Below are 26,745 nucleotides of genomic sequence, written 5' to 3' on the forward strand. Positions count from 1 at the left end.
ACCAGGTGGCAGAAGGGAACACAGTACCATAGCCCTGCCCCAGCGATCGCGCGGGCAGGAAGACCGGGTGGGAGGTAGGTGGGGCCGAGGCCTGGAGGTGAGGTAGGAGAGTAGGCTTAGGCTGTCAGAGGGAAAAACGGGCGATGTGAGGACTAAGTATGGATCTCAGGAGGGGACAGGAAATATTGAGAACACCACCTTACGGGTTCAGAATAAAACCGAGGGAATGAGGAAGAGGTTTAAGGAGATTGGCTAAATTGGGAAGAATTCACGGGGAATCAGAGGGTGGAGAGGGCGTGGGTGCCTGGAGATGCCTGGGAGCAGAACGGCTGAGGGGACTCCATTATCTGTACTCTTCCCGGGGTGGGTCTAGGTCTGGCTCCTCCTGAGGTCGGTGGTCCACCTCAGGGGCAGGAGGCCAGGGGTTTTCTGGGGGCTGGGGTCCTGCCGGCCAAGGGTCATCAGGCCGGGGAGGTTGAGGAGGATCCGTTCTAGGCGGTTCAGGGGGCCAGACTCCAGTTTCAGGCAGGTCTCTCCAGGGAGGACTGGGGTGGGGAGGCGGAGGATCTTCAAAGAGAGGGGGTGCCCCTGGCCAAGGGTCACCGGGGACTGGGGGGCCCTGAGGCAATGTTGGGGAGCCTGCCTCCTCTCGGTCCTCTGCGGGTGGGTGAGAGGGGTGGTCCTCGCTGCCTGAGATGCCTGTAAAGGAGGAAGGAGGAAGGTAAGAGGTGGTGAGGGCTTCTCTCCCCAGCCCCACCCAGCCCCAGCCCCAGGAGGAGGAGCCTGTCTGGATGGACGCAGCCTCAACTGACCCACAAACAGACCAAAAAAGTCACTCTCAAAGAGCTCTTGGTAGGTTTGTAAATACTTAACTGATGGTAAAATGGCATGAACCCCTACCCCCAATGGATCTGAACCGTTCACTTGACCCACTTTAAACTGACCAGACTTCTCCAAATAAGCTCCATCCACCCCTGGTTGGGGTACCCCACTAGCTTTGTCCTCAGGCCAACCTGCAACCCAAAGTGGGTTACACCTTGGCCCCCAGGCACACAGACCCCAGCTTTACAAGGACCCCAGCTCCTTAACACAGATCCCAGCTCCGAGGAAACTCGTCCCCCCCACGTTTATCCTGACCGACTTTGCCACATGGAGCCAGCAAACCATTTCTGGTGAGAGCCAAATGCACCTTCTGCACCATGTCCCCCACCCAATGTGTCCAGAAAGCCATTTCTGGTGAGCCAGATGCACCTTCTGCATCCCCTGAATTCCTGTCCCCAACCCCATGCGTCCAGTTCACCTCCGCCATCTTGAGTATCCCTCATCACCCCAAACTGCAGTCCCTGCCTCTGTTCCCACCTCACCTCTGGTGTGCAGGCAAAGGACCAGGATCCCCAGGAGCTTCCAGTTGAGGATCATGGCTATGTACTGGCCCCCAAAGCTGGGGTGGGCTGAGTCTGGGTGCCTGGGAACCCCAAGAGGCTTTATAGGGGAGGAGTGGAGGAGGTGCCAGCCCAGTGGCACAGGAATACCATCAGAACAGAACTGGTCAAACCCGTTGGGAAGGCCTGGGCTGATGTGTCACCCCTGAAGGTGGCGTCCCTTATTTTAGTCCTCCAGCCCAGGACCCAGCTGCCTGCTCTCCCTATCATGACCCAGAGCCTGCGTCACCCCACCCTGGTTTTCACACCCTCCATCCACATCCTGGAGCAGTCAATACCCACTTGGCATCTCCGTAATCACAGAGATGTCCACCTTCATCCCTTGCAACTATTGGAAGCCAAAGAATGGGAGCAAATCACGCGTTGGGCGTTGGGAAGCACCGTAATTACAGGGTTGGGAGGCAGGATGCCTGTGCTGGGGAAGGAGGTGCCTTTCAAACCTGGGATGCAGCTGGGACAGTGTCAGCTACTACCCCAGCCTCCCCACTCACCCCCGCACTGAAAGCTCCCCCTGGGGCTTCGTGCTTTCCTGGGCACTTCCCTTCCCCCATGGGATCCAGGCATCCTGCTCTCCACCATGTCCTTCTTCAGGCATGCAGGGGACCTCCAAGCAATGACATCCAAGGAATTCCATCTGGCAGCCACCCAGGATGACTGCAGAAAAGGAAGGACACAGGAGGATATCCTGGTTCCCTCTTCCCACCCAGAGCTGTTTTCATCAGTCCTGCCAATGGCTCTGGAAGAAGCTGCCAGGCTCCAGCAACCTCAGCCCCTTCCTCCTCCGTCAGGAATCCACCTATCCGCCTCTAGGACCTCGGCTCCAACTCTATTGTACTCGCCTCCCCCCTCCCATTCTCCTTTTGGTCTCAGCTCCTTGATCTAAGCCTCCCAGAGAGACCCCTAGAACGTTTCCCTCAAGGACCTTTCTGCCTGGAAGTCTGTTAGCCTTTCAGAAGTAACATGTCCAAAATAAAATTTGATTCCTCCCAGGTTGTTCCCTGCCTGGTCCGCTACCCCACAGTAAGGAACACCTTATTATGCAATGGCGTGATCTCGTCTGTTCCCTCCAGGGCTCACGCAGAAACCTTCGTTAAACTCCTCCACTATCCACAGTCCATCCACCTGCAAGCCCCTCCACACCCTGTCCAAACCCAGCCCATCATCCTGAGCCACCACCTCCCCTGAGCCTCCCCAACACCCTTCTAATTGGCCCCCTTGCTCCCACTCTTTATCCCTCCCCCTCACACAAAGCCTGTCCTCCACCAGCAAAAGAGGTCTTAAAATATACATCAGGCGGGCCTGGTGTGGTGGCTCGCACCTGTAATCCCAGTACTTTGGGAGGCCGAAGCGGGCAGATCACCTGAGGTCGGGAGTTCAAGACCAGCCTGACCAACATGGAGAAACCCCGTCTCTACTAAAAATACAAAAATATTAGCCGGACATGGTGGCACATACCTGTAATCCCAGCTACTCAAGAGGCTGAGGCAGGAGAATCGCTTGAACCCAGGAGGCAGAGGTTGTGGTGAGCTGAGATCACACCATTGCACTCCAGCCTGGGCAACAAGAGTGAAATTCCGTCTCAAAAAAAAAAAAACCATATATATATATCTATCAGGCCAGGCGTAGTGGCTCATGCCAGCACTTTGGGAGGCTGACACAGGAGGACCACTTGAGCTCAGGAGTTGTGTGCGCTGCTTCACCTGCAGCAAGACTGTGGGCAACACGTGGGAGGCCTACCTGGGGCTGCTGCAGGCCAAGTACACTGATGGGGACGCCCTGGGCCTGAAGCGCCACAGCCACTGCCTGCCGCATGCTGCTGGCCCACGTGGACCTGATGCGGAAACTGCTCAATTATGCCCTCCTGGGGAAGTGACCTTGTTAGACCCACCCATCTGCTGTGCTGGGTGCCGGGAGCAATCGCTGACCACAGTGCGTGGATGTGTGTACCTCACTCTGGAAGGGACCATCCAGTAAGTCCCTCAGGAAAAAAAATGTACACCAAATCATGTTGCGTCTTCCCTTTGTTTGGAGAGTGAGGACAGGTTCTCGCTCTCTTAGGCTGGGGTGCAGTGGTGCGATCACAGCTCATTGCAGCCTCAACCTCTTGGGCTCAAACAATCCTCCCAACTCAGCCTCTGGAGTAACTAGGACCATGGGTGCACGCCACCATGCCCTCCAATGTTTTTTATTTTTATTTTTTATATAGATGGAGTCTCCCTATGTTGGCTGGTCTCAAACTCCTGGGCTCAAGCGATCTGCTCACCTCGGCCTCCCAAAAAAGTGCTGGGATTCAGCTACTCCGGAGGCTGAGGCAGGAGAATTGCTTGAACCTGGGAGGTGGAGGTTGCAGTGAGCTGAGATTGTGCCACTGCACTCCAGCCTGGCAACAAGAGCAAAACTGTCTCAAAAAAAAAAAAGTGCTGGGATTACAGGCGGGAGCCACAGCACCAGGCCCCCTTCCCTGGTTTTTTTTTTTTTTTTTTTCTTCTTCTTCTTTTGAGGCTGAGTCTCGCTCTGTCACCCAGGCTGGAGTGCAGTGGCATGATCCCGGCTCACTGCAACCTCCACCTCCCGTGTCCAAGCAATTCTCCTGTCAGCCTCCTGAGTAGCTGGGACTACAGGCTCACACCACCACACCTGGCTAATTTTTTGTATTTTAGTAGAGACGAAGTTTCACCATGTTGCCCAGGCTGGTCTCAAACTCCTGAACTCAGGTGATCCGCCTGCCTCAGCCTCCCAAAGTGTCAGGATTACAGGCGTGAGCCACCACACCTGGCTTTCTTCCCCGTTTTTAAAGAAGTACTCCAATGGTTTTCTATTGACTTACAGTAAAATCCAGACTTGGCCACATCTCGGCCTTGCAGCAGCATCCTTGAGCATTCTCTACAGAGCCCTCCTGGCCACCACAGGAGCCCACTTCAGGCAGGCCTCTGCACAAGGTCCCCTGCTCAGAGGCCTCTCCCCAGAGTCAGTTTCTATCACATCATCGTACTGTACTTTCTCTTCAAGCACTTATTTGAAATGATCTCATTCATCTGTTTAGGTCCCATCTGCTCGCTCTCTCTCCCACTAGGATGTAGGCTCTCAGGGTCCAAGTGGCCCCCAGGCTAATACAGTGCCTGGCTCTGACATTCCTGTTGAACGAGTGAATGTTTCATCTTCCCCACTCCTAGCATTTATCATCTTCCAGAAGAAAAGAGTTTTAAAACAAAAGTTGAGAATAAAGAAAAGCAGGAGCTTCCCAAACATTTCCAAAGCTGCCTAGAAAAAGGATTTGAAAAGGTGCCACCCATAGAGAGAGCTATGGGTGGGACCACTTCTCACATCTCCAAGAGAGATGGCTGCAGGGAGAATTCCCACAGATTCCCAGAAATAACATTTCCAAACAATGGCTCCTTCTGTAGTCGTCTTTATTTAGAGCAGAATTCAGACTCAGCTGGTATCCCCCAGGGCAACCCCAGGATGGGGAAGGGCTGGTCTGTCCCCACCCACTTCTCCAGGATCCTCCCAGCCCCCAGGCTGGCTTTCCCTCCAACTGTCAGCTGCTTAGCTGCTCATCTGGGGATTGGAGCTGGAGCATCTGTCAAGGTTGTCTCCTTGACAAACAGCTTCCTCTTTGGAAATGGCTTCACTCAGGCCCTGCAGGTCATCGAGCAGGACAGAGAGGGACCCTGGGAAGGAAGACAGCAGATGAGCACCAGACAAGGGAAGGTGCTCGTGGTTACAGAGGAAACAGGGCTGGCACAGGAAATGAGGAATGGGAGACAGGATGCTCTTTGGTCCAAGCTGGGCATCGCTAAAAGAGGCTAAGGGCCTCGAAGGACTGCAGAGAACAACACTCATCATGCGAGAGTCTGAAGAGGAGATTCCTGAAGTGCGCGCATTTGTCCCTTGTCCCTTTGTGCTTGGCCCAAGACCTTTTATGGACTCCCTGGTGGGCACTGCTGCTGCTATAGGTGCAGATGCTGAACACTCTGGAGGCCTGGGGCTGGACACCACAGATTTCTTCTTATCCAGTAGGGAAGGAAGAACTGTCAACAGTCGCTGCTGCTTGTAACGGGAGAGGAGACCTTCCTGCTGCAAGGTGGCCTGGGAAGGAGAGGGTTAAACCTAGCCCGGATAGAGCCTCCCTCACCATCCTCTTTCCACACCTCTAGCCCAGGAACCAGCCCAGGATGGGCCCTAGTGTCTGCCTGTCTGCCCTCCTGTCTCCTACCAGCATGAGGTTCTTATCCCTCTCTAGCTCCTGCAAGCGCCGGGCCAGTCGCTGCCCCTCCTCCTTCCGGGCCTCCTCCTGCAGACGCCTGAGTTCCTGGCTCCGCTCCTTTTCCTGGGCGGCTCTGCGCTGAATCTGGCGCAAGGAGACCACTACAGAGAGGCCAAGGCACAGAGGAGGCAGGTGTGAGTCAGGCCAGAGGCAGCCAGGCACCATGAAGACAGGAACAAACGCTGGGTCACCAACTCTGTGACTTGGGGAGGCTGTTCTGCTCTGTGGATCTGTCTCTTCTGTACAGTTGGAGGGGTGGGCTGATGCTCTAGGAGCCTGGGAATCTGAACCTAAGTATCTTCCTCATCCCTGAACCATCCTGGAGTTCCTCAGGGGAAATCTGAATATGAACTGGGTTAGATTTTGTGCAATTAGTGTTCACTGTCTTAAAGTGTGATGATTGCAGCTGTATAGGAGAATTTACTGGCTTTGGGAGATGCGGCTGAACAACTTATGTTTACAACTTACTTGGGCGCGGTGGCTCAGGCCTATAATCCCAGCACTTTGGGAGGCCAAGGCGGGCGGATCACGAGGTCAGGAGCTCGAGGCCATCCTGGCCAACATGGTGTAATCCCGTCTCTATTAAAAATACAAAAACTAGCTGGGCATGGTGGTGGGCGCCTGTAATCCCAGCTACTTGGGAGGCTGAGCCAGGAGAATGGCTTCAACCCGGGAGGCAGAGGTCACAGTGAGCCAAGATCATGCCACTGCACTCCAGCTGGTGACAGAGGAAGACTCTGTCTCAAACAACAACAACAACAAAACATTAAATGATTACAACTTAAAGTGATTCAAAAGATGTACAAATATGCATGTATATAGATAAAAGGCCAAATGTGGCAAATGTTAACTGCTATATTTAGTTAGAGAAGATATATTCATTACACAATTCTTTTTTTGACACATGGTCTTTCTCTATCACCCAGGCTTGAGTGCAGTGGCACAATCTTGGCTCACTGCAGCCTCGACCTCCCGGGTTCATGTAATCTTCCCACATCAGCCTCACAAGTAAGCTTGGGGTACAGGTGCCCACCACCAGGCCTAGCTAATTTTTGTATTTTTAGTAGAGACAGGGTTTCTCCATGTTGTCCAGGCTGGCCTCAAACTCCTGACCTCAGGTGATACACCCCCCTCGGCCTCCCAAAGTGCTTGGATTACAGGCATAAGCCACCGCGACCGGCCATATGCTGTTTCTTAATCTGGTGCTGGCTACATGGGTGTGTTCACGATGTGATAATTCATCTGTGCTATTCCTGGATACCTTCATTACTTCCTGTAATGAAGCTTTGAACAAACTTTGAGGGGAAAATAATAACCTTATGTCTTAACACTTCCCTCTTCCTGGAAGGCCCTATCCACCCTGGCAAGGCTCACCGGCCTTGGCATGCTCCCTCCGAGCCTCGTTCAGCCTCCTCTCAGTGTCTGAGAGTTGCTCCCGCAGCCGAGTTTCCACTTCAGCCACCTTCTCTTGCAGGGCTGGGGTGAAAGTGCAGACGGGGCATATCAGCAGGGGCTTTGATTCGCAGTTCCCACCCCACCCTCCAAGGGAAGCACCCCTTTCCCTCTCGACACCTTGCCCGTAGAGTTCCTGCTGCTGGGTCAGCTCCTGCCGCAGACTGGCAGCCTCCTCTGTGCTCTCCTGCTGGCCCTGGCGTGCTACCTCCAGCTGCAGCCCCAAGCTAGCCAGGGACTCCTGGGTCTGCTGCAGCTCCTGCTCCAGCTGCTGGGCCACCTTGCTCAGCTGCTGTCGCTCTGCCTCCCCTAAAAGGAGGGGGTGCTGGGTCAGGCCTCTCCCAGCACCCTAGACACTGGGTTTTTCCTCATCCTCTCCACCCCCTGGCAACCAGGTGTACCTTGCTCCCGAGCCCGGCCCACCTCCTGCTGGATGAGGCGGGCACTCAGCTGCAGTTCTGCATCCAGGCGGTTCCGTTCTTCCCGCAGCTGCTGCAACTCAAGGCTCACGTCTGCGACCGGTGGTGGCAGGGGACAGCTGGGACGGGGAAGAGAAACAGAGTCAGGAGAAATCACCCAGCTGCCTGATCCCAAAGCCCCCATCCCGCCTCAGTCCTCATGGTTTTGGGGGTCCCAGCAGCCAATGCCCTAAAGCCCCATCCACCTCAAAGTGCCCAAACTTCACCTCTCCTGGCGCAGCTGAGCAAGGGCAAGCTTTCGAGCAATCAGGCCTGGGAGGGAAAAAGCAGGGAGAAAAAGAGATGAAGTTTGCATGGGAGAAAGTGGGGACAGGGAGTAAGGGAAAAAGAGATACAAGGACTGGTGAAAGGAGGAAGGTGAATGGATGTGGGATCAGAGAGAGCTGGGTCAGGAAGAAGAAAGTCCGAGCTGGTGGGGTGGGGGCAGGACGTGGCTCGCAGTTGTCCTACGCACCCCGAATGGTGTGGACCTTGCGGACAGCATAGCTGAGTCGGTTGTTGAGGCTGGGAAGCTGGGCGGCAGCCTCTTCCACCTTAGCCATGGTGGTCTCGAGCCAGATCTGAGAGCTGGAGAGGGCACAAGTCACTGATCCTCCATGCCTCCCCTCATTCCCAAAGGACTTGCTGTGCCTTGTATAGACAACTCCCTCTAATCCTGTCCCATTATACAAGTACAGAACGCACAGCTTCCGTCAATTATCTAAAGGACCCTTGCCCCAAGAATGCATTAAATGACTATCTTTTTAAGCAACCTGTTAAGCTTGTTTCTCACAACTGTGTTTTGCTCACTATCGTGTATCAAAGAGTAAAGTTATCCTCTCTGGTCAGGGGCAGTGGCTCCTGCCTGTAATCCCAGCACTTTGGGAGGCCGAGGCAGGCGGATCACCTGAAGTCAGGAATTGGAGACTAGCCTGGCCAACATGGTGAAACTCTGTCTCTACTAAAAACACAAAAATTAGCCGGGCATGGTGGCTCATGCCTGTAATCCCAGCTACTCCAGAGGCTGAGGCACGAGAATCACTTGAACCTAGGAGATGGAGGTTCCAGTGAGCCAAGATCGCACCCCTGCCCTCAAGACTGGGTGACAGAGCGAGACTCCATCTCAAAAAAACAAAAGAAAACAAAGTTATCCTCTCCAAGCCCAGGAGTGTCGATCTAGCACCAATGACGGGCAGGTCCACATGCTTTACCAGCTGGCTGTGCCAAAAGTAGGACCAACCTGGCTCATGAAAACTGAGCAGCTTAAACAGGCCCCAGGAGGCCAAGGAGTGTCTGGGGCCAGGCTGGGGTTTCCTCAGGAGAGTCCAGGTCTGCACCCACAGAAAAACACATGATGATGAAGGCTTGCAGCTGCATCCCCAACAGCACAGCAAAGTTCACTTTGATCTGGAAATTGTTCCAGTAGATGCTTCCAACACCTATCACAGCTCTTATTAAAGTCTCCAATTACCTAGAGACAATCTAATAAACCCAGCAACAATCCGAGTTTGGACTGCTTTAAGCCTGGAGGACTTTCGGCAAATGCATCATTACACAGGCCATTTCTGTGATCGCCTGGTACCAAAGTCAAACCCTGTCCACAGTGTATCTTTCTGTTCTCCTGGAGGTAGGGGGCACCCGCAATGGATTGAACCTGGGTGGTAGGTCATTATAACTAGTTTAATTCCGTGCATGTTTGAAATTTTTCATAATTTTTAAAGCTAAATTAGTCCCTAAGGTACAAATCCAAGAGAAGGAAGTGGTGGGCAAGGACTCATCCTGCATCTTAATTTCGCTAAACCAAAAATTATCTTTATCTAAATTAACCCATCAAGAAGAGCCTCATGATAACAATAAACATTTACAAGCCAGAGACTGTGCTAAGAACTACCTGCCGGCCGGGCACGCTGGCTCAAGCCTGTAATCCCAGCACTTTGGGAGGCCGAGGCAGGCGGATCACGAGATCAGAAGTTCGAGACCAGCCTGGCCAACATAGTGAAACCCTGTCTCTACTAAAAATACAAAAAAGTAGCCGGGTGTGGTGGTGTGCACCTGTAATCCCAGCTACTCAGGAGGCTGAGGCAGGAAAATCGTGTGAACCCGGGAGGCAGAGGTTGCAGTGAGCTGAGATCGTGCCGTTGCACTCCAGCCTGGGTGACAGTGCGAGACTCCGTCTCAAAAAAAAAAAAAAAAAGAACTACCTGCCTTGGGTACCTCAGTGTCTAAGGCTGAGGGGAAGTCATCACCAGCACAAAGAAGCTTTGCTGTTTTCTTAGAGGTTTTTCTGAAGGTCATATAACAATTGTAGGTAATGAAACAACTAGGAAGTTGGTAGGAGAGACAAAGGCTGGCAATTGATTTAGAAGGAAACTAACTGGCTTATATTTTAGATGGAATAGTAAGTAAGTTAAGTATATAATAAGCAAGTAAGTATATAGCTTTAAATAAATAGACTAGGCCAGGTGCAGTGGCTCACACCTGTAATTCCAGCACTTTGGGAGGCTGAGGTGGGTGGATCACCTGAGGTCAGGAGTTCAAGACCAGCCTGGCCAACATGGTGAAACCCCGTCCCTACTAAAAATGCAAAAATTAGCCGGGCGTAGTGGAGGACACTGGTGGAGGATGCCTGTAATCCAGCTACTCGGGAGGCTGAGGCAGGAGAATCACTTGAACCAGGGAGGAGAGGTTGCAGTGAGCCAAGATTGCGCCATTGCACTCCAGCCTGGGTGACAGAGCGAGATTTTGTCTCAAAATAAATAAATAAATAGACTAAATTTTTCTCCAGTGAAACGGATTGCCCGTAAAATTTTAGAAAAAAAAAGGAAGATGAAGTGTCTACACTCTCCATCCTTGAACAATACTGCAAGTGAAGATCCTCCCGGGTGCTCTATTTAGCTCAAGCCATTACTAGACTGAACTGCAGGATGAAGCAAGGCCTCACCTCCAGCCAAACATGCAACGGGAAATTCATAACAAGCAATCAGGTATGAATGCAGAAGGGGCTTCCCCAGGAAAAGAAACGAACACAGGAACATTGATAGAGCTAAATCTGCCCAGCCCTGTAGCCTCCAGTGGCCACTTTCCAGCCCCTCTTGCCTGAGGATCCTCAGCAACAAGGTGCCCAGGAACCTGAGGTGGCAGAAACACTACTCCACCCACCCCTCCATCCCTGATACCTGCTGACAGCATTGACCACAAGCCTCAGCTGCTCCTCAGCTGAGGCTGTCTGCTGCTGCCACCGACGCCTGGCCTCCTGAGCACGGCTCAGCTCCAACTGCAGGCCCTGGGGAGGATGCAGCAAAGGACAGGGTCCCTCCCTAAGTCCTGGCTGCAGCCCCGGAACAGGGGCTCCCTTGCCCTCCCCGAGTCTCTAGTAGGCTGACACCAACCTTGGCACCCATCCGCTCCACCTCCACCTCTGCGGCTTTGTCCTGCAGGGATCGCTGCAGGATGGCCTGCTCCTGGCTCTGGGATGTCACTTTTTCCTGGAGTGAGGCCACCTGGGGGAGGAGAGAGAGCTGGGCAGGGCCCTCTAGAGCTAAAAGCTGAGGGGGGTACTGGAAGCAAAGTGGCAGGTGCAGAGATCTCTGTAAGAATGCCATGCAGGGGCTGGGGGGAGGGGGCGGGGGACGGGGGCGGGTCGCAGCACGGTGGCTCACACCTATAATCCCAGCACTTTGGGAGGCCGAGGCAGATGGATCACTTGAGGTCAGGGGTTCAAGATCAGCCTGGCCAACATGGTGAAAGCCTGTCTCTACTAAAAATACAAAAATTAGCTGAGCATGGTGGCATGTGCCTGTAATCCCAGCTACTCGGGAGGCTGAGGCAGGAGAATCACTTGAACCTGGGAGGCGGAGGTTGCAGTGAGCTGAGATCAGGCCACTGCACTCCAGCCTGGGCGACAAGAACAAGACTCCTTCTCAAAAAAAAAAAAAAAAAAGAAAGAAAGAAAGAAAAGAAAAGAAAAAGAATGAATGCCACGCAGGGAGACAGAAGCTTAGGTTCTGAGGATGGAATCTGAGCCCAGTGTTCCATGTTCCACGTTCCATGTGTCCACTTGAAGATGGGAATAGCCCTTGACCCACCCCACAAGACCCACCAACTGACCATGCCACTCTCCTCAGATGCTGTCACCTCCTCAGAGAGGCTGTCTCTGAGCATCCTACCTGAGGCTGACTCACCCCACAGTCTCTCCGTCACATTATCTTTTGAATTTTTCTTACTACTTTCTTTTTTTTTGAGAAAAGATCTCGCTTTGTCACCCAGGCTAGAGTGCAGTGATGGGATCACAGTTCACTGTGGCCTCGACCTCCCAGCCTCAGGTGATCCTCCCACCTCATCCTCCAGAGTAGCTGGGACTACAGGAATGAGCCACTATGCCCGGCTAATTTTTTGTATTTTTAGTAGAGACGGGATTTCACATGTTGCCCAGGCTGGTCTCGAACTCCTGACCTCCAGTGATCCACCTGCCTCGGTCTCCCAAACTGTTGGCATTACTTGACTGGGCACGGTGGCTCACACCTGTAATCCCATCACTTTGGGAGGCTGAGGCAGGTGAATCACCTGAGGTCAGGAGTTCGAGACCAAAGTGATCGCATTATAGGTGTGAGCCACTGCACCCGGCTTCAATCTTTCTATCGCACATATAATTACCCAACATTATCTGTTTACTTGCGTGTTCTGTGTCTCTGTTCTAGAATGCAAGCTCCACATTTCAGTTTTGTTCAGGGCTGTGTGCCCAGCATGTGGCAACCACTCAATAAACATTGGTTGAATGGATGCCACCTTCATGGAAGGAGCAAGGTGCTGGGAGGGAATACCGGGAGAAAAGAGAGTGCAGTGACCTGTCCCTTCAGCTGCTTAACAGAGTCACTGTGTTCCAGCTCCTGGGCCTTTAGCTGCACCATGAGGGCAAACACCTTCTCCCGCCAGCGGTTCAGCAGGGACTGGCACTTCCTGGTAAACTCAGGCTCCAGGGAATCTGTGGGTTGTACCTGAGGGAGAAGGAGTGGGAGAAAAGTGTGGGCTCCTGGGGGAGGAGAGGAAGGAGGTGGCATCTTTGTTTCTCCTCTGTCCTGCCTGGGCAACATGAGCTACAGCAAGAGGAGTTCACAGGAAGGAGATCTAAGCAGGTTCTGGGGCACATTGACCCCTCCTGCCCACAGGGAGGGAGGCAGGGGACAGTAGATGCAGGATGCGGCTGAGGGTGAGGGGTCTGGGGGTTGGGCTGTACCTTCCTGGTCAGCTCCTCCTCCTGCAGGGCGAGGATGTGTGTGAGGCTCTGCACCCGCACCTGCAGCAGCTCCACGGTGGCGTGCAGGCTGTCCCGGTCCTCCTGCAAGTGCTGCGGGCAGAGGGAAGCAGCCCCTCTGTAGGGCCTCCATGCCACCTTAGGTACCACCTTCCCTCCCGGAGGCTGTGCTCTACATGCTCCTCCAAGGGCCACGCTTGCCTCCCAACCTGATCCCCAAGTCTGCACACAGATACATTCCTGCACCCTCACCTGCATGGTTTCCAGAAGCTTCTGTCGCTCCAGTTCCCATGTCTGGCTGTGGACCTCAGAAGGGACTTGTTCCCCAACATATTTTCTTAGATTCTCAACCAGGGTCACCTGAGCCTCCAAGTCTTCCTGGGTCTTGCTAGGGTTGGGGTGGGAATGGGACAGCCATCAGTGGGGCGCCCTGCAGATCCACCACATCACTAATTGCTGGGCTCCCGTCGGCATCCGCCCACCTACCTCAGCTGCTTCCGAAGCAGCTCAGCCTCCCTCTGAGCCTCGGCCAGCTCCTTGGCTTCCCCTGCTCTTCTGGTTTCCAGACTACTCAGAGACTTCTCCAAGCCCTCAGCCTTGCTGGTCAAACTGGAAAGAGCCTCCTCGTGAGCCTGTGTCAAAGAGGACAGCTGCGGAAAGAAGAGGGGGTTCAGCAGAGGCTCGACCCCACATGGAGGCCTTCCTTGTTCCCTTCACTCCCACTTTCTGTGACCTTAGAGAATGACCCAACCAATCAGCCAATTGTGCACAGCAAATGGAGAGCTGGCAACTCACTCTCCGCAGCTGCCCCACAACCCATCAGGAGTTCTTGTCCGATCTCCCCCAAAACATATCTTCACTTCTCTGTCTCCGTCTCCACTGCCACCAACCCTCATCTTTTGCCTGGGCAACAGCGACCATCTCCTAACTAGTCTTTACAAACCCTCAGTGGCTTCTCACAGCATTCACAACAAAACCCAGGTGTCTCTCCACACCTGCAGGCCGGGGGACCCGGCCTCTACCTACCTCCTGAGCTCACCCTGGAGGCTCTCCCACTGCTCCCCGCTCCGGCCACGGGGAGTCTGCTGAGAACCAGACAGCGGCCCCTCCTTGCTCCACAGACCCCAGGCGATAGCCCCTCCTCAGGGTGGCTTCACTGGGCCCTCTAATACCGTCCCTCCCCACCCTACTCTGCCCCATCAGCTATTCACGTCCTCCTGAGCACTTAGCACTGACCCTATCTTGCTTATGTGTATGTGTTACTATCTGTCGGACCACACTGGAAGGAAAGCTCCAGGAAAGGAGGAATTTTGTGTCTTTTGCTCATGGCACCTCAAAGGGTTGCAGGGGTGTCAGAGCCACCAAGAGTCATGGAATGGACTGGAAAGGAGGGCAAAGTGCCCACCCTGCTTCCTGGTCTGCCTCCTCTAGCCCTGTCTCCATACAACAATAAAGTTAATTTGGGGGACATAAATGACAAAACTTTTTAGACATAAAATACAAATCTAATCATGTTATTTCCCTGCTTAAAACCTTTCAACAGGCCGGGTGCAGTGGCTCATTCCTGTAATTCCAGCACTTTGGGAGGCCGAGGTGGGTGGATCACAAGGTCAGGAGATCGAGACCATCCTGGCTAACATGGTGAAACCCCCGTCTCTATTAAAATACAAAAAATTAGCTGGGCGTGGTGGCGGACGCCTGTAGTCCCAGCTACTCGGAAGAATGGCATGAACCCGGGAGGCGGAGCTTGCAGTGAGCCGAGATCGCGCCACTGCACTCCAGCCTGGGCGACAGAGCGAGACTCCATCTCAAAAGAAAAAAAAACCTTTCGACAGTTGCTTATTACTTGAAAAAACAATTTTTTTTGTTTTTGTTTTTTTGGAGATGGAGTTTCACTTTGTTGCCTAGACTGGAGTGCAATGGCACAATCTCAGCTCACTGCAAACGCTGCCTCCCAGGTTCAAGCGATTCTCCTGCCTCACCCTCCCGAGTAGCTGAGATTACAGGCATGAGCCACCACGCCCAGCTAATTTTTGTATTTTTAGTAGAGATGAGGTTTTACCATGTTGGCCAGGCTGGTCTTGAACTCCTGACCTCAAGTGATCCACCCGCCTCAGCTTCCCAAAGTGCTAGGATTACACATGTGAGCAACCATGCCCAGCCCTAATTTCTTTAATAAAATAGAGATGGGGGTCTCGCTTTGTTGCCCAGGCTGGTCTCAAACTCCTGGGCTCAAATTCCTGGGCTCAAATGATCCTTCCACCTTGGCCTCCCAAAGTGCTAGGATTACAGGTATGAGCCACTGTGCCCAGCCTGCTCATTGCTCTTAAGGGAAAGTAGCAAGTTCTGAAGTGGTCAAGGCCTTGTGCCCTGGGTCCTGGGCTCTGCAGCACACTCAGTGCCCCTCATCTCTGTGCCCCTCATCTCTGTGCCCCAGCCTTCTGGCCTCCTGTCCCCGCCTTCACCTGTTGTCCCACCAAGTGGGTTCCAGCTACCACTGGACCTCACATACCTCTTCACTGGCCAACTCCTATTCAGCACAAACGGTAGCTTGTTGTTTTTTTAGTCTCGCTCTGCTGCCCAGGCTGGAGTGTGATGTCAGCTCACTGTAACCTCTGCCTCCCAGGTTCAAGCAATTCTCCTGCCTCAGCCTCCCAAGAAGCTGGGGGATTACAGGCGCCCACGACTATACCCGGCTAATTTTTGTATTTTTTTGTAGAGTTCTTCATGTTGGCCAGGTTGGTCTTGAACTCCTGGCCTCAAGTGATCCGCCCACCTCGGCCTCCCAAAGTGCTGGGATTACAGGCATGAGCCACTGTGCTTGGCCTAGCTTCTTGTTTCTAAGTTTCTTTCATGAATCTCCTTTGTCCATTTTCTGATTGGATTGCTGGTCTTTCCCTTACCAATTTCTAGGCACACATTTTATGTTAGGGATATTACCCTTTTCTTGTGATCTGAGCTATAAATATAGCTTTTTTTTTTTCTTTTTGGCTATTCCTAATGTTCATGTTATAAAGTCAATGGATCAATCTTTTCCTTTACGGCTTCTAGATTTTGGATTTTGACTCACAGGTAGAAAGGCCTTGCCCACTACAAGGTTATAAAGGAATTCTCCCTTGTTTTCTCCCAGTTCCTTTTTTATTTTATTTTATTTTTTGAGACAGAGTCTTGCTCTGTCGCCCGGGCTGGAGTGCAATGGCACAGTCTCGGCTCACTGCAACCTCCACTGCTCAGGTTCAAGTGATTCTCCTGCCTCGGCCTCCCAAGTAGCTGGGATTACAGGTGTGCACCACCATGCCTGGTGAATTTTTGTATTTTTAGTAGAGACAGGGTTTCGCCATGTTGGCCAGGCTGGTCTTGAACTCCTGACCTTGTGATCTGCCTGCTTCGGCCTCCCAAAATGCTGGGATTACAGGCGGGAGCCACTGCACCCAGCCCTATGGTTTCTTTCCTTGACATGTCAATTGGTTACAGTGGCCTTCCCTGAACCCCAGACTAAGTTAGTGCTTTCTAGTCCTTCTCCTTCAAGGCATTCCTCCTGATTGCAATTAATTATGATTAAATTAAATGTGGATGTGTATATCCCCCACGAGGCTGTCAGTTCCATCCACGAAGGCAGGACTCAGGCTAATTTGGTCACTGAGTCTTAGAGATGGCAAAGAGTAAGCACTGAGTTTGCAGACTGAATAATCTCTCTCTCCCAGTCCACCATAGCCCCCTTATACCCACCTTCCTCACTGGCCTCCACAATACCCCTGATGAATTGGTACCTGGAGTAAAGTAGGGAGGCAAACTATTTCCTACTAGAAAGGGAAGCAGGGCTTCAAGTGGTGGGAGGCCACCTGAGTCTTGGGGGAAAAGTGCAACCTGAATTAAGATAAAAGTACCCAAATTCTCCATCTTTCTAGGCCATGTGTGTTTATTTTCACCAAAGGTCTCATCACTCTACTACTCACTACTCATGGAGGGTCTTTTCTGCAATACCTGTTCTTTGCTTGGAAGCTACTGCCCAGCTCTCCGTTATGAATTTGAATCCTTTCTACCCCTGCATTCACCTGCTCTTGGTGCAGCCTCTGAACCTCTTCCAGCTCCCGCTGGCTCCCCTCTTCCAAGTTCTTCCGGACAACCTCAGCCCCAGCCAAAGCAGCACGCAGGCCCTCAGCCTCAGCTCGGCCGGCCTTCTCCGCCCGTGCCAGAGCCTCTAGCTCCATGGCCTGGGCCTCTAGCCTCATCTTCTGCTGCAGCGAGGTCTCCCGCAGGAGCCGAACCTCCTCCTCCAGCCGCCGCAGCTCTTGCAGCTGCCGAGCGATCACCTCAGCCTGCTGGCTCAGGGCCTGTGACCCCTCCAGCCCCCAGGACCTTCAAAGACAGGTTAGTGCAGGTGAGACTTGTCTCCAGTGCTGGAAGGATAGTTGAGGGCATAAACATAGCCAGGAGAAGGAAAAGAGGACCCCTCTGCTTCCGTGTGGGGACGTGAAGGGGGTGCTGAAGCTGGGGTATGGGGATGTCTGCATTGACATCATCATCATTCATCAAAGCTCTATTGAGCATGTTGAGTCCAGTGCCTGGACTCACAGGACCTAAAGTCGGGCTGAGATCATGGAACATGATCTCCCTAGAGAGAGCTACATACAGGAGGATTCAACATCAAATGTGTATATCATTAGGCCACACATTCTTTTTGTTTTTTGGTGGTTTTTTTGTCTTATTTATTTTTTTATTTTTAGGCCACACATTTTAAGTGGAAAGGTTGGAAGAACACACAGGGACTTCTCAATTCTAATTTAAGGGCAAGAAGTTTGAGGGAGGAATGGGCATAGAGAGGTCGTGAGCTTCCAGTATCAATATGGTGAGGCCAGGTGCTAGTTAAAAGGCATTTATTGGCTGGGCGCAGTGGTTCATGCCTGTAATCCCAGCACTTTGGGAGGCGGAGGCGGGCGGATCACGAGGTCAGGAGATCGAGATCATCCTGGTTAACACGGTGAAACCCCGTCTCTACTAAAAATGTAAAAAACTAGCTGGGCGTGGCGGCAGGTGCCTGTAGTCCCAGCTGCTTGGGAGGCTGAGGCAGGAGAATGGCGTCAACCCGGGAGGCGGAGCTTGCAGTGAGCCAAGATCTCCCCAGTGCACTCCAGCCTGGGCGACACAGTGAGACTCCATCTCAAAAAAAAAAAAAAAAGGCATTTATTGAGTGTTAGGTATACTTTATGAGGAGTCTGAGAGAACAGTACATAAATAACACAGTGCCAGCCTTTAGAGAAATCGTCTACCAATGTCACGTGAAGTTTAATCCAGCTTGGAACATGGCTCCTGAGGCAGCTCTCTGAGACCCAGGACTATGAGAGATTGTTGTTGCTGTTGTTGTTTTTAGAGAGAGGGTAGCACTGTGTCACCCAGGCCTCAATGCAGTGGCTGGATCATAGGTCACTGCAGTCTTCAACTTCTGAGCTCAAGGGGTCCTACCACCTTAGCCTCCTGAGTAGCTGGGACTACGAATGCATGCCACCACAGCCAGCTAATTATTTTCTGTGGAGACGGAGTCTCGCTTTGTTGCCCACGCTGGTCTTGAACTCCTGGGCTCAAGTGATCCTCCTGCCTCAGCTCCCAAAGTGCTAGGATTAAGGTGTGAGCTGCCATATCTGGCTCTTTCTTTCTTTCTTTTTTTAGTAGCAGGGATCTGTAGGCTAGGGAAATTAAGTGACTTGCCAAATGTCCTCTAGCTGGTAGCCAAACTAGAAATAGAGTCTCTGTCTCCTGACACCCAGTCTAGTATTCCTTCTTTATCATGCTGCTTCTTCTAATGTAATCCTACTCTGGAGCAAAATGGCAGAATGATATCCCAGTACATCTGGGAAAAGACACATGAAACAAGAATAAGAATGTTTACAGACAATACGACAGCATGGCCAGCTCCCACAGCACGTCCTCTGTAAAGGCTTTCTTCCATCAGAATGAACCCACACTGCCACAGTGCTGGGTCTCTACCTCTAGTTTGCACTTCTTCATCTTGCCTCATGCTATGCTTTACCATCAGCTGGTGGTCAATCTATCTCCCCTCTTAGGATTTTAGATTCCTTATTAATTACAAATTTAAGTCAGGATTTGTCTTATTCACTATTGTTATCCTCATCCCTAGCACTTAGCACACTGCTTTATTATTTATGCACTGTAGGAACTAATTGCTTACATAAAAATGAGTACGTTCTGGAAACTAGGGCCGAAATAGGGTAAGGAGTTTATTCCAGTGAGGAAGGGTCACTAGCAAGCAAGCCTGAGAAAACGGCGTGGATGGATCCCTACCTGCCTCTCCGCCCTGGCTCCTGCCTGTCACTGGAAACATCCCGTTCCCACATGGTCACTTGAGGTCTCTGGGTGTCTAGCCGCCTCTCTGAGACATCTTGATGGCCTGGGGGTTGGACCAGGGGAATGTCTGAGAGCCAGGTGGGAGCCATTCTTGGCAGAGTTGAAAGGGGCCGAGCTTGAAAGTGGGAGGGGGGAATCAGCCCAGTGGAACCTGAAGAATTACAAAAACAAAGATGGTCAGTTTCCCAGGCAGAGACAACCACCACTCCCCTTGTCTGGTCCCACTGACCTGAAGGTGGAAACATCTCCACATTATTTGAAGGCTCTAGATTCTGTCTCCAGCCATCTATGTTCCCCTGGACAAGAGGAGAAACAAAGACACTCCAATTCAATTTTCAGGCCACCTTCCAAAGAGAAAGCCCCTACAATAACAAAGTCATAATCCTTGAATTATAGCCAGGTCCACCCGATGCTCAGCTCTTTTCCTACTTCCCCAAAGTAGGAGATACCCCAAATTCACTTGCTTGTCTCAATCTGGTTCCTCATGGAACCCAAGCAACTAACTATCAAGTGGAGAGAATTTACTGAAAGAGACAGACTGAGAGGGACTCTGAGGCTTTACTCATACTTTCAGGATTCTGGGCAGTGCCTCTACCCTCCTCCTTAAGTTTCTATGGTCCCTGCTGCTCCTGGCCAGAGGTGAGAAAGGAGGTACACAGTGCAGGGGTCTTGAGCGCCATCTCCAGAGTTCTCTCCATGGCTCAGCAAGGCCTGAGGGAAGCCCATCCAGACACCACCAGGCCATAACTCTTGGGTCCTTCCCTGTTAAAGTGCTGGCCCAAGGCCTGGCCCCAGCTGAATGTGGCCACATGCAGGGCTAGACCCTCCCCAAGACCTTGGGAATCTAGGCAGCCTAGATCCCCAGGCAGAAAAGCCAGCGTCCTGACATCTTATTCAAATCTTTCCTGCGGCTGTTCTCTCAGCTTCTCTCTACTATCCCCTCAGCTTCCATGCCTGCAGCCCGCCTCCTCTTTCTCGAGTCCTAACACATAGTGGGCACTTTAAGATCTTCCTCCCACCCTCCCACCCTCATTAATCTATTTTTTACCCGAATCTGGGATCCCTACTCCCGTGCCTTTTTACAACCTAATCTACTTTTTTCTGAAGGAATTATTCTGGTCCTGACCCTCACCCCCATCTCTCAATAGCCTGCCCTCGCCCCCTGTACGCTAGCCGGCTCTACTCTCCCACCACTGCTCCCCTAGATACCCGAGGCTTCACCCAGTTAGCCCCTGAGCTCTAAGGCTGTTCTGATCTCCTCATCTGTCCCTTCACCTGGCCCCTGTACCCCCTTCCCCTTTGGACCCCTTGAACCCTCCCAGGACCCCCGCTCAGCCCCTTCCCGCCCCCAACCGACTCTTCCCGAACGTCCCTTACCAACCGCGAGAGCCCCCTACTGCGCTTTGGCCACACCCCCTACGCCTCGCTCCCGGCCCCGCCTCTGTCCCTGACTGCGCCTGCGCAAGGCGGGCGCCCTAAAGTCCTATTTCACTCTGTTGGGAGGAGGGAGAAAGGTGTACGCAGGCGCAGTGGCGTCTAAATTTGGGCCCACTATATGCGTGCGTCGGAGCATCTCCGCGCCCAGGCGGCTCCTCCTCACTGCGGCAACCCGGGAAAACTTGTGAACTAATCAGAAAAAGTGGAAGGCGGGAGATCTTGGGGCGCTGTCCAATGGCGCGGAAGAGAACAAATGAGCTGGCCAATCGGAAACGGCACAGGGGCGGGCTCGCTCGGCGCGAAGTTCGGGCCCGGGAATTCCGAAGGAGGGGTAGGCGCTGCACGCGCGCAGAGGCCGCGCCCCTCCTGGCCCCGGCTTCTTGGCTGTCAAACAGATGCAGCAACGTCGGCTCCGGCCGAGGAGCCCAAGGGGTCCCGGGACCCGCCGCACAGGCTGGCACTGCTTGAAGAGGAGGCTACTCGGAGACTGCGCCGCGCGGGTAGATCTGAAACGGGGCTGGGGCGGAGTGGGAAAAGGCCGGGTATGCCTTGCATGATCGCGGGGAGCTCCTTCCTGTTTTTATCCCACCTAGAGAAGCCGGGAAGTAGGGGTTTAGGTCCAATTTGTTGGAGTACTTAAGGACTCGTTTGCACTTTCTTTTGGGGGATGACAGTGGATTCATTGCCCTCGGAGGTTCAACTAGTTATGAGTGAGGGATTGGCCAGAAGATCGGGGCGCAGGCAAGCAGGAGTGCTCTATTAGGATAAGCAAGTTTGACAGGAAGAAGCTGCTCTTCTCCGAATTACACAGAGGTGATATGTTCGTATTGCACGTAGACGTGTGTATAACAGGACCTCCTTCCCCGCGCCCCGCCACCCCGACACACACAGGAGCTGCCTAAAGTATCCTTGCCTTGCAGATTGGAGGCTCCCCAAATATTTTGCGATCTGAGGATCCAGCTCAAGTGAGGTGCCATAGGACGTGTTCCTGAGTTTGCATTGCACGGAGACCTTCCTGGAATTTTTCATTTGCAAGTCGGCTTAACCAATTTTGCATTGAGTCCTAGGCTGCTTGCACTCTGAATTTGGGCTATTCAGGTAGTGTGCTCAAAGTTGAAACCGCATACAGCACAACTCAAGTTTGCATCAGACTGGGAAGCGAACTTAAGCCAGCGGTGCGTGGCCCAGGAGTGGGAAAGGAAATGGATGCCTGAAGTGGAAGAGGTGGTGCAGAGGGGGCACCGCCCATGCTGCCCTGCTTCCAACTGCTGCGCATAGGGGACGGCAGGGGCGGTGATCTCTACACCTTCCACCCCCCCGCCGGGGCTGGCTGCACCTATCGCTTGGGCCACAGGGCCGACCTGTGTGATGTGGCTCTGCGGCCCCAGCAGGAGCCTGGCCTGATCTCTGGGATCCACGCCGAACTGCATGCCGAGCCCCGGGGTGATGATTGGAGGGTCAGCCTGGAAGACCACAGCAGCCAAGGTGAGCATTAAGCAGGGCAGCTTTGCCCCTGGGTGGTTGAAGCGCCAGGCTGGAATGAGTAAGGTCTCCACAAGACCCTGCTCCCTGCCTCCCATACTCCCATCAGATCGGATGGATGGTCGTGGTCCAGACCTTCATCTTCCCACCAGAAGTGTGCACAGTCAGAAGCTCTCTGCCAGACTGACCCTTTTTGGTCCCGTTTAGCTCATACAGGACCTGGGGTATCATCAGAAAGATGTCACAGTGGGGATGTTCTGAGGCCACTAGAGGCCAAGTTTAGACTTGATTCAGTTTCCAGCTTTGCTGAGGCACTCTGTTCCTGGGTTAGGGCAGTTCTATGTTGAATAATGTTTTTAATAATCTGGGCATGTGTCTTTCTCCCTGACTTGAGGCAATTAGCCTCAGAAAGCCTAGATTCACATTTGAGTTCTGCCACTGCCTCTTGGTAAAGTCAGCTGTAGGAGTGTTGTGGTTATTAGACTATAGTAGCCAACATTCATCTAGTGCTTACTGTTATGAGCCAGGCACTATTTTAAGTGTATTGAATGTAGGTGGTACTAATATTATCCTCATTTACAGTAAAGGAAAATGAGGCACAAAGAGGTTAAGGAACTTGTCCAGGGCTGGGCATGGTGGTTTACACCTGTAATCCAGCACTTTGGGAGGCTAAGGCAGGGTGGATCACTTGAGCTCAGGAGTTCGAGACCAGCCTGGGCAACATGGTGAAAACCTGTCTCTACCAAAAAATTAATTAATTTTTTTAAAAAAGGCTGGGCGCGGTGGCTCACGCCTGTAATCCCAGCACTTTGGGAGGCCGAGATGGGCAGATCACGAGGTCAGGAGTTCGAGACCAGCCTGACCAACATGTTGAAACCCCATCTGTACTGAAAAAAAAAATACAAAAATTAGCCAGGTGTGGTGGCGTGCACCTGTAACCCCAGCTACTCAGGAGGCTGAAGCAGGAGAATCACTTGAACCCGGGAGGCGGAGGTTGCAGTGAGCTGAGATCGCACCACTGCACTCCAGCTTGGGCGACAGAGCGAGACTCCATCTCAAACAAACAAACAAAAAGCTTGCCCAGGGTCACATAACTGGTAAGTGGTAGAGCTAGGATCTGAACGAGCTGGAGCTGGGGGAGAGTGAGCATGTTTGAAAACTGGACCTTAGGGCGGGGCACGGTGGCTCACGCCTGTAATCCCAGCACTTTGGGAGGCTGAGGCGGGCAGATCAGGAGGTCAGGAGTATGAGACCAGCCTGGCCAACATGGTAAAACCCTGTCTCTGCTAAAAATAAAAAAATTAGCCAGACGTGGTGGCACATGCCTGTAATCCCAGCTACTCAGGAGGCTGAGGCAGGAGAATTGCTTGAACCTGGGAGGCGGAGTGCAGTGAGCTGAGATTGCACTACTGCACTCCAGCCTGGGCAATAGAGCAAAACTCTATCTCAAAAAAAAAAAAAAAAGAAAGAAAGAAAAAAAAGAAGAAAGAAAGAAAATTGGACCTTAGGACAGTGAGCGCAGGGATCCTTTGTAGGAAAGCACAAGAAACACAGACTTGTTCCTAGCTGACAAGGAGCGTACTGCCTGGTACCTGTCACCTGCTGAGGGGCTTAGGATGTGAGGGAGAATCTGACTACAGTTTCATATTCTTCCCCAGAAATCATACAGATTTCTCCACTCCTGACTCTGGTCATTCCTGTTTTTGTCCTCCGTATTTGCCTGGTGCCCCACCATCAACAGGTACTTTGGTCAATAATGTCCGACTCCCAAGAGGTCACAGGCTGGAATTGAGTGATGGAGACCTCCTGACCTTTGGCCCTGAAGGGCCCCCAGGAACCAGCCCCTCGGAGTTCTACTTCATGTTCCAACAAGTACGAGTCAAGCCTCAGGACTTTGCTGCCATTACCATCCCACGGTCTAGGGGAGAAGCCCGCGTTGGGGCTGGTTTCCGGCCTATGCTGCCCTCGCAGGGGGCTCCACAGCGGCCTCTCAGCACCCTCTCCCCTGCCCCCAAGGCCACACTGATCCTGAACTCCATAGGCAGCCTCAGCAAGCTCCGGCCCCAGCCCCTCACCTTCTCCCCTAGTTGGGGTGGACCAAAGAGCCTGCCTGTTCCCGCCCCACCTGGGGAAGTGGGGACCACGCCTTCTGCTCCACCCCAACGCAATCGGAGGAAATCTGTTCACCGAGTGTTGGCGGAACTGGATGATGAGAGTGAGCCTCCTGAGAACCCGCCACCGGTCCTTATGGAGCGCAGGAAGAAACTCCGTGTAGACAAAGCCCCACTGACTCCCACTGGGTAAGTGGAGTCCTCACTTGGCCCTTTCAGTGTTTTACTGCTTTTCGATTCCTTGTATCCCTAGGCTGTGAGGAGGTCCCCCTGCCTGGGCGGATGGGCACCGGAGGAGGAATAGATGGAATGGCAAGACCTGGGTTAGCTCTGATAGGAAAAGAAAAATATGTGCAGGAGAACATGAGAGGTGGGGTGGGTCAGTGCTTATAAAACAACCAGAGTGAGCATGTCCTGCTTTTTACATTCATATGGCTTTAACCCCATTCTTCTAGTGCCTAAGGATGGGGAACTTTCAGGCTCACACTAGAGGTTTTTAGGCCCACCCTATGTGTTTTTAAGGACAGAGTCCAGGCTCACCTTAGTTCTCAGACCACTGTGCCTCTGTGGCCTCACCCTATGACCAGCCATAGGGTGGCAAGGTCTAGGCCTTCTCCTACAGGTTTCCGGTGACCCTTGTGTCTGTGTCACTTCCTTCAGAAATCGACGTGGCCGTCCTCGGAAGTACCCAGTGAGCGCTCCCGTGGCTCCCCCTGCAGTTGGGGGCGGGGAGCCCTGTGCAGCTCCTTGTTGCTGCCTGCCCCAGGAAGAGACAGTGGCCTGGGTTCAGTGTGATGGCTGTGACGTCTGGTTCCATGTGGCCTGTGTTGGCTGCAGCATCCAGGCTGCCAGGGAGGCCGACTTCCGATGCCCAGGGTGCCGGGCTGGCATCCAGACCTAAGGTCCACCGCCAAGGCACCATCGGACACACCTGCCCATGAGTAGACACAGCAGCGAGCAAATGGGTCTGATAAATACCCCCCTTCCCTTCCCTCCCCAGGAGGGAATGACTACAGGGAAGAAGGGTGGATTGATGTGGACTCATTCAGGGCCTGGAGCAGACCCTGGTGGCCAAGGTGACAGAAGAGATGGTTTCCTGCCAAAGATATTGCCACCTCCAGGAAATTGCCAGTGAGCTGGAAGTTCCCACTATTACAAGCTATAAGGCCATGTTGCCATGGACACCAGAATATCTGTAGTCAGAGCACCTATCAGTTGCAAAAGCCATGCCTGCAACCGATGGAAAAGTAAGAGGGAGTTCTTAAGGTTCTTGGTGGCATCACCCAAGGCATTCTGGGAAAACCTAGGGCCTGGCCCCAAAACTTCCCTACTCTGTGGCTAGTCCTGCTGCCAACAAAATCGTAGTGACCTGGCTTTTCACAGCTTTGCTTTTATTTCCAAGTCAAGGACAAGCCGCTTCATTCACTCCTGGGCATTTACTCTTCTTGTGGGTCTGTGATATTCCTTGCTTTCCAGGGAGAATGTGCTTGGCAAGGTCTGGAGAACTAATTCAGAATCTTAGGGGAAGGGGAGAGATGGAAATACAAACCTGCTTACTGGAAAGGTGCAAATATATGGGTTGAGCTGGAGGTAGGAATACAGGTAATTAAGGTTTCTAGTTTAAGGGAAAACAGATCTATTGCCATTTAAATAAGGTAACTGGGATTTGGTTAAGTTCACAAAGATAGCAGAAGATTTATTTACAGGCTTCACCTGTACCGTCAGGGCAAGAGAAAGCCTGGTAAACCAGCTACAGTTTACCAGTGTGATGGCTGTGACACAGCTCCACTCCACGGGTGGACACAGCAGAGGGCAACTGGGCTGGCCTGGTCCAGTGTGAATCAAACCGCTTAACCCACACATGGTACATGTGATTTTCTTTTGTGAGCCTTACACCAAGCCAAACTATTGTCAAAGCATCATTTCTATAGAAATAAAGACTTATCTTGACCTGTTCTATTAAAACCTGCCACATCCGCCCTTTCCTACCTAGATTTAATGAGCCCAAGTTTTTTTACATGGAAGAAATGACTCGGGCAAAGACCCCTAATGAACTAGTGGCAGAGCCAGGAATAAAACTTGAGTAACTAATGAGTCACTTATGGGCAGAGTATGCAAAAACCTTAAGTGGAAACCAAATAGACCCTGGTATCAAGAAAGCACAAAGTATTAGTAGAAGTTTCTGGTTGGGGTGATCTAGGTTCAACAGAAATAAGATGATTTCTAAGTTTAAAGCCATTTAAGAATTCCAGAGTAGGGTGGGAAAGCAAAAAGCCAGCTCTGAACAGGTAACAGCTACATGGTGACTGAGTCTATGGGCAAAACTAGCCTATCACAGGGCCCTGTACAAATAAACTTGGCTGCAATCCCAGCTCTCCCTCTGATGTTGTGTGACCTTAAGGAGTGTAAATGGCACCTTAGTTTCAGGGTCACTTGGGTATGAGCATTGGATATTCCCATCCCCACCTCAGTAACTGAAGGA

General features: G+C 52.4%; 4 protein-coding genes and 1 pseudogene across 43 annotated transcripts; 3 read left to right on the forward strand and 2 right to left on the reverse strand.

The window, feature by feature from the left end:
* Positions 1 to 343: 343 nt before the first annotated feature.
* Positions 344 to 1,419, reverse strand: PSORS1C2 (psoriasis susceptibility 1 candidate 2). Its single transcript, NM_001045505.1, has 2 exons — positions 1,365 to 1,419; positions 344 to 699 (listed from the first exon to the last, which is right to left on the reverse strand). Exons 1-2 carry the CDS (start codon positions 1,417 to 1,419, stop codon positions 344 to 346), a joined length of 411 nt encoding a protein of 136 aa, NP_001038970.1.
* Positions 819 to 2,325, forward strand: PSORS1C1 (psoriasis susceptibility 1 candidate 1; the record flags this gene model as incomplete). The annotated part of the gene is given in 3 exon segments (NM_001128140.1): positions 819 to 852; positions 1,049 to 1,172; positions 2,034 to 2,325. Coding segments are annotated over 3 exon segments (450 nt in total), but the record flags the coding sequence as incomplete, so codon positions are not given.
* Positions 2,326 to 3,074: 749 nt separating this feature from the next.
* LOC129144361 (DNA-directed RNA polymerases I, II, and III subunit RPABC5-like) lies at positions 3,075 to 3,315 on the forward strand (annotated as a pseudogene).
* Positions 3,316 to 4,835: 1,520 nt separating this feature from the next.
* CCHCR1 (coiled-coil alpha-helical rod protein 1) lies at positions 4,836 to 22,340 on the reverse strand. 39 transcript variants are annotated; one of them, XM_063811840.1, is made up of 19 exons: positions 20,615 to 20,632; positions 19,802 to 19,944; positions 19,463 to 19,529; positions 19,171 to 19,384; positions 16,926 to 17,229; positions 13,357 to 13,520; positions 13,123 to 13,258; positions 12,853 to 12,963; positions 12,464 to 12,613; positions 11,009 to 11,119; positions 10,796 to 10,902; positions 8,095 to 8,207; positions 7,847 to 7,892; positions 7,563 to 7,699; positions 7,282 to 7,470; positions 7,084 to 7,185; positions 5,659 to 5,810; positions 5,360 to 5,531; positions 4,836 to 5,113 (listed from the first exon to the last, which is right to left on the reverse strand). In XM_063811840.1, the coding sequence occupies exons 3-19, from the start codon at positions 19,476 to 19,478 to the stop codon at positions 4,989 to 4,991; spliced, it is 2,349 nt and encodes a 782-aa protein (XP_063667910.1). In that variant the 5' UTR covers positions 19,479 to 19,529; positions 19,802 to 19,944; positions 20,615 to 20,632; the 3' UTR covers positions 4,836 to 4,988.
* On the forward strand, positions 20,772 to 26,634 carry TCF19 (transcription factor 19). Of its 2 annotated transcripts, XM_009450790.5 has the most exons (4): positions 20,772 to 21,170; positions 21,591 to 22,155; positions 23,894 to 24,452; positions 24,924 to 26,634. In XM_009450790.5, the coding sequence occupies exons 2-4, from the start codon at positions 21,918 to 21,920 to the stop codon at positions 25,162 to 25,164; spliced, it is 1,038 nt and encodes a 345-aa protein (XP_009449065.2). In that variant the 5' UTR covers positions 20,772 to 21,170; positions 21,591 to 21,917; the 3' UTR covers positions 25,165 to 26,634.
* Positions 26,635 to 26,745: the final 111 nt, after the last annotated feature.

The sequence above is a fragment of the Pan troglodytes genome, chromosome 5 (genome assembly GCF_028858775.2).
Source record: "Pan troglodytes isolate AG18354 chromosome 5, NHGRI_mPanTro3-v2.0_pri, whole genome shotgun sequence".
NCBI lineage: Eukaryota > Metazoa > Chordata > Mammalia > Primates > Hominidae > Pan > Pan troglodytes.

Coding starts and splice junctions, on each gene's coding strand:
- PSORS1C2 (NM_001045505.1), bottom strand. CDS start 1,419: ATGATCCTCAACTGGAAGCTCCTGGGGATCCTGGTCCTTTGCCTGCAC. Junction 700..1,364: donor CCTTTGCCTGCACACCAGAG/GTGAGGTGGGAA, acceptor CCTCCTTTACAG/GCATCTCAGGCAGCGAGGAC.
- TCF19 (XM_009450790.5), top strand. CDS start 21,918: ATGCTGCCCTGCTTCCAACTGCTGCGCATAGGGGACGGCAGGGGCGGT. Junction 22,156..23,893: donor GGAAGACCACAGCAGCCAAG/GTGAGCATTAAG, acceptor CACCATCAACAG/GTACTTTGGTCAATAATGTC. Junction 24,453..24,923: donor GCCCCACTGACTCCCACTGG/GTAAGTGGAGTC, acceptor CACTTCCTTCAG/AAATCGACGTGGCCGTCCTC.
- CCHCR1 (XM_024356926.3), bottom strand. CDS start 20,044: ATGTGGCCACATTCAGCTGGGGCCAGGCCTTGGGCCAGCACTTTAACA. Junction 17,230..19,170: donor GAGCCAGGGCGGAGAGGCAG/GTAGGGATCCAT, acceptor CTGTCTTTGAAG/GTCCTGGGGGCTGGAGGGGT. Junction 7,471..7,562: donor GGGCCGGGCTCGGGAGCAAG/GTACACCTGGTT, acceptor CCCTCCTTTTAG/GGGAGGCAGAGCGACAGCAG.